At 60.1% G+C, this 15,227-nt stretch overlaps 1 protein-coding gene across 1 annotated transcript; it reads right to left on the reverse strand.

The window, feature by feature from the left end:
- Nucleotides 1–4,124: 4,124 nt before the first annotated feature.
- Nucleotides 4,125–14,043, reverse strand: LOC137154901 (aldehyde dehydrogenase family 3 member B1-like). The gene is made up of 11 exons (XM_067550750.1): nucleotides 14,002–14,043; nucleotides 10,191–10,316; nucleotides 8,831–8,993; nucleotides 7,566–7,676; nucleotides 7,248–7,368; nucleotides 6,909–6,994; nucleotides 6,535–6,616; nucleotides 5,745–6,131; nucleotides 5,344–5,510; nucleotides 4,949–5,048; nucleotides 4,125–4,441 (listed from the first exon to the last, which is right to left on the reverse strand). Exons 2-11 carry the CDS (start codon nucleotides 10,265–10,267, stop codon nucleotides 4,248–4,250), a joined length of 1,488 nt encoding a protein of 495 aa, XP_067406851.1. The 5' UTR covers nucleotides 10,268–10,316; nucleotides 14,002–14,043; the 3' UTR covers nucleotides 4,125–4,247.
- Between the last annotated feature and the right edge of the window lie 1,184 nt (nucleotides 14,044–15,227).

Raw genomic sequence — 15,227 nt, forward strand, 5'->3', positions numbered from 1 at the left:
TGAGGCTGCAAGATGGGGGGTATTTAATCTGAGAGGAGAACCCCAGTTAAGGGAAACTCACCTGGGGAGGAACAGGAGGAGCTTCTATAAAACCAGGCAGCTGGTGGCAGAAAGAGGCCGCAGGGAGGAGGGCTACAGTTGCTCTCCCTGGGATATGAGAGAGAAAGAGGTGTTGGCCCCAAGAGGAAGGGTTTGTCTAGCAGACCCTGGACATAGGGGTTTAGCTAGAGTGGAGAATGTGAGCCTGGGATAAGCAAGGTAGGAAGTAATGCAAGGGCAAGGCAGGAAGGTTTGGTTTGGGGTAGCACAGACCTTGGCTGCTGGAATCCAGAGTCCCTGGACTGGAACCCAGAGTAGAGGGTGGGCCTGGATTCCCCTACAGCCCCTGAATGAGTGGCAGGATGTGGGCAGTGATCTTGAAGACTGTCTGGGGCTGTTCATCCCAGTCCCTGAGAGAGCAGCTCAGCCAGGGCAGCAGATGTAAGGAGTGCCTGGGATGCTGTAGAGGACTTTGTAGAACCTCGGAAGAGGAGGACCATTGTAACTTTGCTGGAGAGCTAAGCCATGAAGATGAAGTGCTGCAGCTCCTGAGAAGCAAGAGAGGGGCAACGTAGCTAGAGTGAAACGACAGGCTGAGGAACAGCAAGAAGAGGGTGTCGGGCAGAAAAAGCTAAGCCCCAGAGCAGCCAGGGGGAGGTGCCCCTAGCAGTGGGTGGTAAACCCCATGCCAGGACCCCAGAACTGGCCAGTCTATCCAGCAGCAACTATACCAATGCTGAATATAGCAGTAAAATAACCTCTCTCTCCTACTTAAGATTCCCGTTTATGCATCCAAGAATCGTGTTAGTCCTTTTGGTTGCAGCATTGCATTGGGAGCTCATGGCCAGCTGATTATCCACCACGACGTCCAAGTCTTTCTCAGTCCCTGCTTCCCAGGGTAGAGTTGCCCATCCTGTGAGTCTGGCCGACAGTCTTTGTTCCTAGCTGGATACATTTACATTTAATCTTATTAAAACACATACTGTTAGCTTGAGCCCAGCTTACTAAGTGATGCAGATTGCTCTGTCTCAGTGACCCGTTCTCTTCTTTATTTATAACTTCCCCTAATCTTTGCATAAACTTTATTAACAATGAGTTTGTTTTCTTCCAGGTTGTTGCTAAATTTATTAAACAGTGTAGGGCCAAAAAAACCAAACCCTGTGTGACCTCTCCCCCTACTAGAAGTGTCCTGTTTACAATTATACTTTGAGATGTGGTACTTAGCCACTTTTTAATCCATTTAGCATGTGATGTGTTAATTTTGTATATTTCTAGGGTTTTTTTTAATTAAAATGCGCTACCAAATGAAATGCCTTCCAGAAGTCTAAGTATATTATATTACATCAATACTGTTACCTTTTATCAACTAAACTTTTAATCTCATGAAAAAAATGTCAGGTTCTATTTCCCATAAACCTACATTGAGTGGCATTTATTACATTGCCTTCTTTATTAATAGTCCTGTATCAGCTGCTTCATTATCTTGTCCAGGATAAATGTCAGATTGACAGGCCTATAATTACCTAGGTTATTCAATTTAATTATTGGCATAATATTAGCTTTCTTCTACTGTTCTGGGACCTCCCCAGTTTTCTGAGGCTTATTGAACATCAGTCTAGCAAGCTCCTCAGTCAGCTCTTTTAAAACTCTTGGATGCAAGTTATCCAGACCTGCTGATTTAAAAATATCTAACTTTGGTAGCTGCTGTTTAATATCCTGCCAAGAGACTAGTGGAATGGAAAGTGTTATTGTCATATGATACAACTACATCATGTGGCTTTTTCCCAAATACAGAACTGAAATATTTATTGAACACTTTTGTCATTTCTGACATTATTATTGACAATTCTATTTCCAGCTAGTCATGGACCAATACTATGTTATGATCCTTTTTGTTCTTACTATATTTTAAAAACTTCTTATTGTCCTTAACTCTGCTGGCAATAGAGTTATCCTTGTGTCCTCTTGCTTCCCTTATCAATTTTCTACTATTCCTAGCTTCTGATTTCCATTCATTACTATCAACCTCCCTTTTCTTTCATTTCTAATATATATATTTTCTATTACTGACTTCACTTCCCTCTAAGTTAGTGTGGTCCTGCTTGATAGTGACTTCTTTGGCTATCTAGTGAAATGTTCTTAAATAATTCTTAAATCTCATTCAAAATGGTTTCTAATTGTGGGACAAGGACCAGGGTGCGGTTGTGGCTAGGCATGGCAGAGTAGGTGAGGTAATGGGGGCATTTGTGACTGGGTAGGGGGATGGGTGAAGTGGGAGGGCCTGTTTTTGGCTGGGTGGGGGGGATGGGTGAGGTACTTTATAGCCTCATCTATGAAGCACAGTTGTGGCCCCACTGGCTACCACCACTGCACATTTGGCACGTGCCCATCCCAAGTGGAAAACTCTGGCCCCATGACTCGTGGTTCAGTCCCTCTTCTTCTCACTGGGCCAATTCCACAAGTGAGATGAAAAGGAAATTGTAACCCCACAAACTCCTTCATGTGCAGTAAAAAGGGAGGGGATGTCCTCAGCAGGCTTTGAACCTGGGACCCTGAGCCCCAGCTCACACCTCCACCCTTGAGCTAGGAGCATAAATGCTGCAGGGAGCAGTAAGAGGAGGAAGGGACCCACACTTGGCCCGTGGGATGTTATTTGCCAGGGCTCGGGGCACTGGGTTTTCTTTTGGCCCCCTGGAGGGTCGTACGGCTGAGGGGCTACGTCAGGGCTTATGCAGACAGTGATGGGACACGTTCAGTCTGCGCCTAGGTTGTCCCTTGGGGCTACTCCCAGCTCTGCCCCGAGGTATGTTGGGTGAACCTTGGCTTGGGGCTGGCTCTGCTAATGAGTGCCAGACCCCCCCACTGCCCAGAGAGCCCAGAGCCAGCTCTCAGGGGCTGCTCCCCCAAGTGCCTGCTCCCCGGGGCACTGAGGTGTGGGCTTGGGGAAGAATGGGGAGGGGGGGCTCTTGAAGCTGACTTGCGTCACTAGCAGTGAGGGACTATAAAATTAACACAGATCTTGAATTTAGCCCACTCTGGCCACCAAAAGGCCCCTGCTATCCCAGCCCTGGGCTCCCCCCAGAGCTCTTCCAATAGCCCTCAAGCCCAACCTACAACCCCTACTATCCCAGCCCTGTCCCCCACTCCCAACCCACAGGCCCCTGCTATCCCAGCCCTGGGTTCCCCCTACCTCCCAGCTGTCCCTGTGCCCCTCAATCCTAACCCCCAGACTCCTGCTATCTCAGCCCTGCCCCCCAACTCACCCTAGTGCGCCGGAGCCCCTCAACAGCCCCCCCCCCGCAGGCTGTGGCTCCCTTGTCTGTCATTCTCCCACAGGCTGCTCTTGGGCAGCAGGGAGAAGATGAAGGCCAGATCCCGGCCATGCCGGCTACTGTGCCAGGCCCCCCTCACCTCAGCCCCGGCCGTTGAGCCTGGGAAGGCGAAGGAGCCACAGGATCAGGCCAGGCAGGCGAGTTCAACGCAGAGTCATTGAAGCCATTTACTGAAGCAAAAAATTGACCCAGGCCAGAGCAGGGGGCAAAGAAAAGTGCTGGGAGAAGGAGGCTCATGCGGCACAGGGGGCGTGTCTGAGCACAGCTGTGGCTAACCAGGGCTGGGGCAAGAGTGATTCCCTGAGGGCAGGTGGGGTTGCTAGCTGCTCTTACCACCCCTTGGGCCTCCCCCCCTCCTCAGAGCAGGACCCTTTGGCTCAGGGACACCTGCCCCCCGCTCCTCCAACACGCAGTGGGAGGAGGGCACTGCCCTTCCTGGGCAACACTGCAGCAGCCTGTGGGGGCACCAAAATGGGATGGCACTGCTTGTGACAGGGCCCACGTCTCCCTGGCAGATTCCTGGCATCAGGGGAATCATTCCTGAGCAGCCCGCTGGGCATTTCTCTCCTTCCAGCTCTTATTTGAATAGGAGCCCAGAGGGTTGTGGTGGGGGGGCAGCTTGGAGACATGGGGGAAGTTCCCTCCTCCCTCCTCACGCAGCTGGAGATGGGGCAGCAGCAGGCGGGGCTAGGAGCTGGGGCAGGAGCTCACAGGGATGGGACGGAGGAAGCCATGAATCCCCCAGCAGACAGGCAAAGTATATAACCCCTTTGGAAGGGGCCAGATTTCTAAGGTCAGCCAGATTTTCTCACCCCATGGCCACAGCTGTCAGGCAGCCTGGGGGTTGTATGGGGCCCGGTCGGGCCAACCCTCCCCTCACAGCAGGGTGCAGGTGCCCTTGCGCTTGATCTCGGAGACAGAAGTCAGCAGCCCCATTTTGCGCTCGGTGTAGGGTGGGTAGCGCAGGGCGTTCATGGCCTCCAGGCCCATGTTGCGCAGGAGGCAGGCGCGGTGGTGGGAGAAGGTGTCGAAGCTGAACTTGCCGTGGTAAAAGCCCAGCCCACTGTTCCCTGAAAACAGAGCACAGCTGAGATCCCGGCAGCGCAGGGCACGGCCCAGCCACGCCCACCCCCACGGTACAAGCCCAGCCCCCTGTACCTTGCCCCACACAGCCTGGCTCAGACACGGCGCAGGCGCTGGCCTGAGTCACACTGGAGGAGACCCAGCCAGGCAACAGGGTCCTGAACCGCGCCGTGCAGACCCAATGCCCTCAGCTGAGGCTGCGCGTATGCAGCGTCCCCTGGGCTGAGATGCTGGGCCCTGTGCCAGCTGGTGTCTCTGCAGGCGGCTGGTTCAGTGGGGGGAGGCCGCACGCTCTTCTAGGGCTGGGTCTTTGCGAGGCTCAGGGCAGCGACGGCTGGAGCTGGTAGAGCCAGGCCCGGATGAGCCACAGCCCTTTGCAGGAGCTCCAGCACAGACAGGCCCCTTCCTCCAGCCGTGCGCACTAGCGCCTCCCAGGGGCTGAGCCCCAGGATGGGGGGCAGAGAACGGGGGGCGGGCTGAGGGCCCAGACGTACCAATCCCACCAAAGGGCAGCGAGACCAGCATCATTTGCATCATGGAGTCGTTCCCGCCAAAACCGCCGCTGCTCGTCCGCTCCAGCACCCGGTGCACCAGCTGGGGGGAAGCAGAGATGGGCAGTGAGGGAGCCCCATTCCCGGCTGATACCCACCCACAGCTCACCCCACCAGCTGGCCTGGAACCCCTCCAACCCAGCTGTGTCCCACCTAGAGGGATGACCAGGCCTGGGCTGGACAAGGGGAGCTGGGAGTTAAAGCAGAACCGTTCTTCTGCAGAGACACTGCCCCCTCCCGGCCCAGCAATGAACTGGTGAAAGGCCGGTTCCAGCGTGGAGTCCTGGGCCCGGGCACGAGTCCTTGGCCAGAACTGGCCCTAGATCCCTGCCCCGCACCTTGTTGTTGGAGGCGAAGACGTACACGGCCAGCGGCCGCTCCCGGCTGTTGATGAAGGCGATGGCGTCGTCCACGTTGCCCACAGTGACGATGGGGAGGATGGGCCCGAAGATCTCCTCCTGCATGGCAGGCTCCGACGGCTGCACGTCCGCCAGCACCGTGGGGGCTGCGGGGAGAGGGAAGGGGCATCACTCACGGCACAGGGACACACGGAACCCCTCACCCGCCATGGGTCTGCCTCCATCCAGCCCCACCCCCAGCCCAGCCCTGGCACAGGAGTGCCCCGCACGTGTATCTCCAACATCGGGGCTGCCACGGCCCGGCCTGGCACTTCAGCACAGAGCCCAGCTCCCTGACATGGGCGCCCCAGAGCCCAGCGCCCTGGCACCGGGGCCCTCACCGACGTAGCGCTCCCTCTCGTCCGTCTGCCCCCCGATGGCCACGCGCCCGCTGCCCAGCAGGGCCCGGATGCGCTGGAACTCCCGGTCGCTGATGATGCGGGCGAAGTCGGGCGACTCCTGGGGGTTGGGGCCGAAGAAGTCGGTGATGGCGCAGCGCAGGGCGGGCAGCAGCTTCTCCTGCATCTCCACGCTGCAGAGCACGTAGTCAGGGGCGATGCAGGTCTGCCCTGCGTTGAAGCAGCGCCCCCAGACCAGCCGGTTGGCCACGTTCTGCAGGTCGCAATCGTCGGCCACGTAACAGGGGTTCTTGCCCCCCAGCTCCAGCGTCAGCGGCGTCAGGTGCTTGGCCGCAGCTGCCATCACGATCTTGCCCACTCGGAGGCTGCCTGCGGGAGTGGGGGAGACGCATCAGGGCAGAGACCTGCTGCTCCTTGACCCCGCCTGGGGTACCAGGGGCTCGGGGTGCAGGCAGCCACGGCCTCACCCAGGAGGGAGAAGGACCTTGCATCTGGCTGGGGCCCAGTGCCCCTCAGCCCCTGTCTTCAGGGACCTCAGGGCTCAGTGTCACTCAGCTGGGATCCCACCCCTGGGAGCCCGCTCCTGACGCAATCAGGACAACACGTGGTAACCAGCTGTACGCCCTCACAATGGTCTCTGGGGCATCCCCCTGGGAGAGGGAAGGGCCAGGGACTATGTGTGTGTGTGTGTGGGGGGGGGGGGGGCGGCTGGATTGTGCCCCATGGAGTGGAAGGGGGTCTATTGTGGGGGGCTGGGTCAGTCGGGACTTACCAGTGAAGAAGATGTAGTCAAACTTGTTCTCCAGCAGCTGGCTGGTCTCCTCGAGGCCCCCGGTCACCACGGCAAAGCAGTCCTGCAATGGGAGAGGGAGAGTGTGGGGCGAACCTGTCCCATCCCCTTTACTCTGCCACACCCTAGCCCATCCCCACTCTGTGCCCCCTCTGCTCCTTGGGGCTTTATCCCCGTCACGCCGGCTGCTGGGGCTGACTGAGCGTCATGGGGAAAGGGGCCCTGGGGCCAGCTCAGTGGGGGGGAGCACAGGGGCTCAAGGTAGGGCCGGGCGTGGTGCAAGGTGTGAGGAAGTGTCTCACTGTAAGGGGGCACAGGAGGTGAGTGTGGTGCCAAGGGAGGGGACAGCTCCTTACCCTATCCAGGTAGGTGGGCAGCACCTCAGCCATGAGCCTCTCAGTGCTGCGGCTGATCTCGGAGGGCTTGATGACGACACAGTTCCCTGGGGGGGCGGGCAGGACGTCACTGCACAGTGCAGACACCCCCGCGACCCAGGGCCTTGCCGTAGCATCCCCACCCACCACCGGGGGGGCCCCGCAGGGAGGTGTCCCCAGGGAACAAACCAGGAGCCTCGTTTGGGGCTGGGTCGGGAGCCCTGTTCCAGAGAACGTGGGGACGTGCTGCAGATGGGGCTCTCCCTAGGGCAGGTTCCGGGTTGGGGGGTGGGATCCGTGCTGGGGAGGCCCCGGACTCACCGGCAGCGATGGCCCCGACCAGGGGTATCAGGATGAGGTGCAAGGGGTAGTTCCAGGGCCCGATGATCAGCACCACCCCGTAGGGCTCCTTCCGGATGAAGGCCGTGTCCAGCTGAGTTACCTGCAGGAGAGGCTGAGCATCAGGAGCTGGGTGCAGCGGGTCACAGGCCCTGGGGAGATGGGGAGTGAAGTGGGCTCTGGGGGGCATGTCCCAGCTCAAACCTGGGTGCTTGTTCCCACCCACCCCAGACCTAGGCCTGGGCATGTGTTTGCTTCCCCCCCGCACAGCTCAGCCCCAGGGGCACGTCCCCCCGTTACCAGGTTCTTGTCCACAAACTCGTCCTTCATCCAGCTGGACAGGTTGTTGAGCACGTGGTTGACCTCGTTCCTGACCAGGATAATCTCAGAGAGCTCCGCCTCGAAAGGGGGCTGGGGGCACAGAGAAGCGATAGCTTCATCCCCTGCCCACGACGGGACCTCCCCCTGCCCCGGACACACAGCTCTGCCCATCCACCACCACAGACTCCAAGGGAGGTGTGGGGCGGAGACACAGCCATCCTGGGGATGGGACCAACTGGTTGCAGCTCACTAAGGTGAGGGCAGATGTGGTGCCATTTTCCACCCCTTGCATCTAAGGGTCCCCTCACGGGTCAGTGCGGTCCCTGGGCTAGAGGGGCCTGGACTCCTCACCGACGCCAGGCTCTCACACAGCCACACGGGTGAGCGAGGCCTTCTGCCATCACCAGGCAGCCGCGGGGCACCATCCCATTCCGGTGGGCCATCCCTGGCCTCGGTTCTCCTCACCTTTGTCACCATCTGGCTGGAACCCAGTAACGCGAGAGACCCAGGCACAGAGCACCCGCCCGCAAGAAACTCCAGCTGGGGCAAGTCACCACAGCCCCTCCCCTCAGTGCCATGGGCTGCCAGGAGCCCCTCATCCTGTCCTCCCACCCTGCACTAGCGCCCCATGGACTAGAGAGGCACAGGTTGTGTCCATAGCTTCACGGTGCTCCATGGCCTGGGCCCAGGGTATCTAACAGAGCCTAAAGCCCTGGGATGGGGGCTGGGATCAACAGCTCCGCTCCTCGTCCTCGGGCCTGGGGGACTCTCTGCCACCAGGACAAAGCTCGTCTGTGCCAGAGACAGAGCATCAGTGGGGGTCGGTCACAGCCCGGGGAATGAACTGCCCCGCGAACTAAGGGTCTTCCCAACTCTTCTCCCTCCAGGGTCCAGGCGCTGCTCCCACCAGCCTTCGCTGACAGAAACCCAGAGCAGCCAGGACATTAACAAGACCCTACCAAAACAGCCCTGCCCTGCGCACACAATCCCACCGCAGGAGAGGAGAGAGACGGGACCACACGCCTCAGTCACCTCGCTTAGTGCACGACCGACAGCATTCGGCTCGTGTGGGGATGAGGGTGGGCCAGGAACCTGGGCAGATGAGATCCCAGTGCCCCACTAAACTCTGTGCTGGGGGGGGGTCCCCAGGGAGACCCCAGAGCCCCCTGGCCCTGCCCTACAGGGAGACCTGCTGCCCTGCCCTACACTGGGCTCCGAGCATAACCTTGCCCAGCCTGGCTCACCTTGCGCATGTCCGAGGCCACGGCATCCAGGATGGGCTGCTTCTTGTCGTCCAGGAAGCGGCCCAGCGCCTCCAGCTGGGAAACCCGCTGCTCAATGGAGCGCATCTTCCCCGCGAGCCAGACATCACGCAGGCTGCTCACCAAACCCACGTAGGGGTTCATGCTGGGAGAAAGGGGGCGGGTCAGCCTGTGCTGGGAGACCTGAAGTCCCCGCCCCATCCCCAGCTCTCCATCCACACAGCCAGTGACCTCCACCCATCTCCACAGCCACCAATCTTTCCCTCTGCCCATCTCCACAGCCCCCAACCCTGCCCCCTTTGAGGGGGGATAGGCAGTGGGGAGGGGGTTCTTCCCCATTAACCCTTGGTGGTGTGCAGATGGGGTGGGGGGTGGTCCAGCACCAGAGGGGCCCAAAGGGGTGGAGATTACAGGGAAATCAGGGACTGGGGAGGAGGGGCAGCCCTGTCTTGAAGTCCTGACCTTCTGCCCCATATGAATAGCCCCATGGAACAAGCCCCGCCCTCACTGCCTGATCACCCCGCCCCCTTCAGCAGGCCCCACCCCCAGTACCTAATCCCCTGGGTGCCAGGCACTGGTCACCGCTGTGTCACGATTGGCATAGCCCCACCCCCTTCCAACTGCACTGATGATGATTGGGCAGCGGCCCTCGGCTGGAGGACAGTGATTGGCTGGGGCTGGGCGGAGCCAGGGGAAGGAGGGAAGTGGCCCTTTTCCACTCGCTGCAATTTCGTGCTGGTTTCTGCGGCCCCCCATCGCTGCCAGGGCAGAGACACACCAGCACCCGGCCCTGCTTAGAGCAGCAACCCTGGACTCCTGGGTTCTCTCCCTGCCCTGGGGGGGGAGTGGGATCTGGTGGTTAGAGCAGGGGCAGCTGGGAGCCAGGATGCATGGGTTTTATTTGGCTCTGCTCTGCAGTTGTCGGGAGCGCTGATTTATCTCCCCAGCAGCTCTGACCCGCCTGGCCTGTGGCCCCAGACTCCCCGCTGTTGGTGGAGGACCCGCATCTCACCGAGGCTGGGCTGCCCCGCCTGTGCTGTGGGTTGGGAGGAGACTCTGCCATTGGGTGCCCTCCCCAGAGAGATGTTCTGAGGGGCTGGGACTGGTGGCTCAGCCCAAGACCCCTGCGCTGCCACTCCCCTCCTAGGCCCTAATCCTGCTGGGGACCCTGAGGCAGCCAAGAGGGCTTGGCCTGGACCCCCTTTGGGGCGTGGGGGTCAGGCTGCCCAAGCCTTAACCCTGCTAGCCCACCCACTCGGCTCTGTACCACACCTCCCTGTCATCTGTGGCGGTGCCCCGCAGAGCTTGGTCTCCTCATGTCCATAGGCAGTCAGCCCCTCACCCAGCAGCTTTGGAGTCCATCTTGCCTGTGTCGCTGCCCTTGGATGCCTCCCCTGGGGTTTCTCTGTTTTGAGCCATGTTGTTATTCTTGAAGGCGTTGGTGGCTTCAGTCAACCGTGTCTTTGATCTACAGACAATCATAGACCTGGTTAAAGCCAATGGCTGTGCTAAGCACCTGTCATTCAGGCTAAAGGAATGGAGCAATTAAATATCCCTTTGTCTACTGAGAGCTGGAAACAATAGGAAGCCACTGTCCAAGGCAACGAGGCTCATGGCAAAGCTCAGTACAAACTAAGGGGTATCCCTGGGATTGATTGTGAATGCAGGGGGTGGGGCAAGAGAGGGAATTGATCGGTTGTGTCTGTGTGAGAGCAAAGAGACCAGCCAGATAGCAGGAGAGGCAGCGGAGACCGGCATTCCTTTGGACAGAGAGATCATTGGAGGGGCAAACTTGGATTTAGAAGCAAGGGAACTGCCTCTTGTTTGTCTCTGCTGGATTCGGGGGACTCTGCCTGCATTCTTTGGGGATAAATGGGATTGCCCCAAAGAACAACCCCGACGTAGCATCCGTTTTAGCTTTGAATGGCCCTGAATGACCTGCTCAGAGCAAAGAGGCAACTGCTTTCAGATGCAAAGGGAAGAGAAAATGCCCCACAAATGCCCCACAACCCTGCTGAGGTGGAGGGTGTGAAGGGTGAACTGTCGAAGGGGTGTGGAAAACCCCAGGTACAGCAGCCAGGAGGCCGCTGCACTTAGAGGGGGGCCATGTGGTCCGCCTATGCGGCTCTGTGTTATGGGGGCCACATCCACGCAATATATACACACACACTACCTGTATGGCCCTGAGAATGTTCCCTCAGCTGTGCGCTGATGGGCTCACAGGTTGAGAAGCAGGGGGCTAGGGCCATGGGTTATCCCCAGGAGAAACCGGTTCCTTCTATGTGCACAGCCCAGGGGTACAAAGGCAGCCCGCGAAGGGGCCGGCCAACTGTGGGGAATACCCTGCATCCCTGCCTCACCAGCCCCTGGAAGCGATTGCTGGGTTAGAAGCAGCTTTGCAGGGACCCAGGCCTATCCTGATTTCCCCCACTGTTCAAGGGGTCGCTTCCTACCCCACTCCAAGGGGAAGGGAACCCCAGGCTGCAGCCAAGACAGGTGACATGACACCCACCCAGCACCCCACCCCACCCTTCCTCCCCTGCGTTTGCCTGCCAGCAGGAGAGCCGCTGTGAACAGCTGGCTCCGGCAGCGCCTCTGTCCATCGCGCCGGCATCCGGCAGGACTAGGAGGTGTTACCCAGGCCTGAGGAGCCTGCAGCTGGCAGGGAAGGAGGTCGCTGGCACAGTGCTCAGCAATGCCCCGCTCACAGGGGGTCGCTGCCTGCCCCCTGCGGAGGGGGGCAGAGGAGCACGGAGCAACACTCGGCCTGTGGACCCCACCCAGCTCAGGAAGGTGTTACGGGGGGTGCGGTAACAGCCCCGGGGAGCAGAGATTGGGTCTCAGGATTAGCCTATGGGAGCTATTGTAAATAGAAGCTTGAACCTGCAGCCTCCGGCTCCGACAGTAGGAGGTGCTGTTACCCGAGCACCTGCCAGGACCAGCTCCCCTGGCGGGCTGAAGCATGCAGGAGCAGAGGATCTGTGAGAGGGTGCAGGCATGCAGCCAGCAGAGGGGGGGGGCAGGGGAGAGCCCCAAGGGGCTAACTTCACCTGGGGTGCACAGTAACCCCGGCCCCTTGCTGGGCGTGGTGGGCCCCCACATGGGGGGGTGAAGGTACACTTTACCAGGGCCCGCAGGCCCTGGGGGGGCCCCACCCAGGCTCCAACCCCCATGGGTGTGTGCGTGTGGGGGCCTGTGTTACATGTTTGTACTGGGCCTGAAAAAATTATGCTCGGGCAGAGGCCAGGGCTGGGTGCAGGAGCCTGTTGCCCCCGGCCCCCGACTCAAGTTCCCAGGCACTTGGAACTAGCCAAGCCTGTCAGAGCCGCCCACCGGTGCCAGGGGTGTGTGCAGCCTCTTACAGGGGCAGGACGGCCTCTGGGCCACACTCCTCCCCAGGGAAGACATGAGCCCAACAGCTGCTCCAAGGAGGGGGGCAGGAGCTATGCACCCCCAGGGGGTTCCCAGGGTATGAGTGGATCCAGCAGCAGGAAGAACTGACCCCAGGAGAGTAGCTGGGACTGGACTGGGAGCCACGGCCAGCCCTCTGTCTGCCAGCTCCCCTCCCTGTGCTGGGCCTCTCCCCTGCCCCAGGGCTGGGCCTCACGGCACCGTCTGAGGGGATTTGCAGAGGAGTAGGTGCCGCACCATTTACCTCAGTCTTTGGGGACCCCGAGCTCCAGCCTAGCACCCACACCTCAGGTCTATCCTTCCTGTAAACAAATGGCAGCAGAGATCCAGGCCCTGACCCCCCTGGTCACCTGCAGCCTCCGGGTCCCCTGGCCTCTCCTGGTCCAATTTGGTCCGGCTCTGGCCCGCAGGCTTTGCAGCTCCCCCTCGCTCTGCAGCACCTGCAGCCAGCCCCACTCCACGAACCAGGGCTGAGACCCAGAGCTGAGCAGAGTGGAACAGGGCCCCACTGCAGCAGGGCCACACCCGTCTGTCGCTGGCTCCTTCTGGGGCACCGTGGCTCTGCCTGACAGTCCTGGCCTCCCCAGCCCTCCTGCCCGAGTCTGACTCTCTCCTGGGCCTTTCCCGTTCTCCGTGTCCTCCGCTGCGCCTCTCCAAGGAATCAGGGAGGGGTGTCGCCTGCAGCGTAGCGAGGCTCCTGCGGAGCAGGGCAGGGCCTGCCAGGGCTGGGAGGCCCCGTTGCCCCTCTCGTGACTCTGGACGGGTTTCCAGTGGCTGCCTCTCCTAGGAGGGAGACCCAAACCCATGAGAGTCAGGGGGGTCTGGGTGGCACAGTCCAGCAGGGTCTGCCCAGAGCCCAGTTCTGCCTCCTCTTCCCTCCATGGGTCTCTGGCCCTTGTGTCTTGGGTGGATCTAGCCTTACAGCCACCCTGGGGGCGGGGGAGCAGCAGGGCAGTATTGTCCCCTTCTGTGGGGGAAACTGAGGCACAGAGCCAGGAAGGGGCTGGCCCTGTTGTTCAGGCACAGGGGTAGGACTCAGGGAACCTAGGCTGCCTTCTGGGACCCCTGCCTGTCCTAGATCTCTCAGGGCACCGCTTCCCATCAGTACAGTGGGGATGGCAGCTCTGCCCCACGCGTTCCTGATGCTATGGTGAGTGGGCACAGCCCCACCCAGGGACAGGACCATAGCTGGTCCTCAGGCCCCAGCCCAGGCACAGCGTCCAGGGCCTTACTACAAGCCCCTCTTGGCTCCGCTCGCTCACTGGGCAACAGAAAGGCTGGGACCGTCCTGGGATGAGGGGGCAGGAGGCTGCCCAAGGCCCAGCCACGCTGGGCTCTCCCTGCTGGCATCTGCCCCCCCCGGAGCTATTGGCACCTATTACATCAGCTGCCAGAAGAGCTGGTCCCAGTCTACAGGCCCCAACACCGTCCACATGGGGCCACCAGACAGCACCGACTCCAATTCATTCCTGCCCTGGGCTGGAGCTGAGCTGGCATCCCTAGGGGAGAAGGCCCCATGTCCCATTCCTTGCCCCCCTCCAAGCCAGCCAGCTCCCCTGCCCTTGGCTGATCAGAGCTGACCTCCCTTAGAGGGGAAGGCCCCTGCCCCATTCCCCACCCCTGCTCCCCTGAGCCAGCCAGCCACCCTCTCCAGGGACCAGAGAGGAGCCAGCACCCCCTAAAGGGGAAAGGCTGTTCCAGGCCAGGCTCCCCATCGCAGCAGCTCAGCAAGGGGATGGTACCTGAGGTGCTGCCCATGCGGCTCCGGGGTTGGGGGCTGCAGAGGTGGGAGCTCAGCACCGCACAGGCTTTTTAGGGCTTGCCTCCGACTCAGCCCTCGCCGCGGTGGTGGTGTTTGCTCCGTGTTTCACCCTGGCAATCCTCGTGGGGCGGCTGCCAAGGTGGATGGCAGCCAATAAGGGCACAGCAGGGAGGGACGGACAGCTCCCCGCCTCTGTGGAAACAGGGAGTTGGGTGAGAAGCATACAGAGGGGCAGCACCTCAGAGACAGAAGGGGATGACTGCCAGGGGGTGGTATTGTGAGCATCGCAGAGACCTGGCTTCTTGATAACCAGTGTGGGGAATCAGAAGCACAGTTTGTGGCTGGTTGGGAAGTCTGACTTCAGTGTCACCCACCAGTGCTGGGAGAATCTGCTCTCCTTTTACAGCCTGCCCTGCCCTTGGCATTTTCAGGTGGCTGCCCTAGGCATGGACGGGTCACACCGCACCAATGGAACACTGCCCTGGGAGCCCCCTTCCCCTCACACTTCCCCCCACGGGACTCTGCCCCCGAGATTGACTCTCTGGGGCTCAGGCAGATTTCCCTGCATTAGCTTTGCTGGAATTAGTTGTGACCTGAAAACCTCACACCCTAATAATCCCACAGAATCCTGTGTGGGAAGTGGCACAGCCAGGCCTCTGTGCCAGCATGTCAGCCCTTGCCACCGGCACACCCGGCAGTAAGTAACCCGCCTCCAGCACGCCTGCCAGCTCCTTGCCCTGCTAATTACTGCTCCTTGTAAGCGAGGAGTAGAGGCAGCGGCGCCACAGGTATAGAAGGGAAACTGAGGCACCAAGACAGGGCCAAAGTCACCACCAGGAGCTAATGTCAAGGCAAAAGGGCTCCAGGCACCAGACAGTTTTGCCTTGCTCCCCCTCAGTGCTCTGCCTGGGGAGACCCTGGGTTGCCAGTCACTAAAGGGTTCACAAGGCTGCCCGCCTGCCTGGAGGGGTGGGGAGCTCTACAGGGTCTGCATCTGTGTGAATTGCCCAGCGCATCGCCTGCAACTCACTGTGGGCGGGACATAGGCTGCATCCCCAGGTTGGGGGCAGACTTAAGGCACCCTGGCCTGGCCATTCCCAGCCTTTCCCACTGGTTGTTGATTCACTGTAACCCGAATCCCCTGCCTTTCCAGTGTGGACGGGATCCGGTCGCTGCCTCTGCCCAGGCCCCTGATCCCTGGCCCCC

This window comes from Emydura macquarii, unplaced genomic scaffold (genome assembly GCF_026122565.2).
Source record: "Emydura macquarii macquarii isolate MOO-44397 ecotype Brisbane River unplaced genomic scaffold, CSIRO-AGI_Emac_v2 contig_1305, whole genome shotgun sequence".
In the NCBI taxonomy this organism is placed as follows: domain Eukaryota; kingdom Metazoa; phylum Chordata; order Testudines; family Chelidae; genus Emydura; species Emydura macquarii.

What these genes read in the sequence shown, in the direction of transcription:
- LOC137154901 (XM_067550750.1), bottom strand. Translation starts at nt 10,267, where the DNA reads ATGGCTCAAAACAGAGAAACCCCAGGGGAGGCATCCAAGGGCAGCGAC. An exon ending in TGACTACATCTTCTTCACTG is followed by an intron (nt 6,132 to 6,534) that starts GTAAGTCCCGAC and finishes CCACTCCCGCAG; the next exon opens with GCAGCCTCCGAGTGGGCAAG. An exon ending in CGAGAGGGAGCGCTACGTCG is followed by an intron (nt 5,511 to 5,744) that starts GTGAGGGCCCCG and finishes CTCTCCCCGCAG; the next exon opens with CCCCCACGGTGCTGGCGGAC.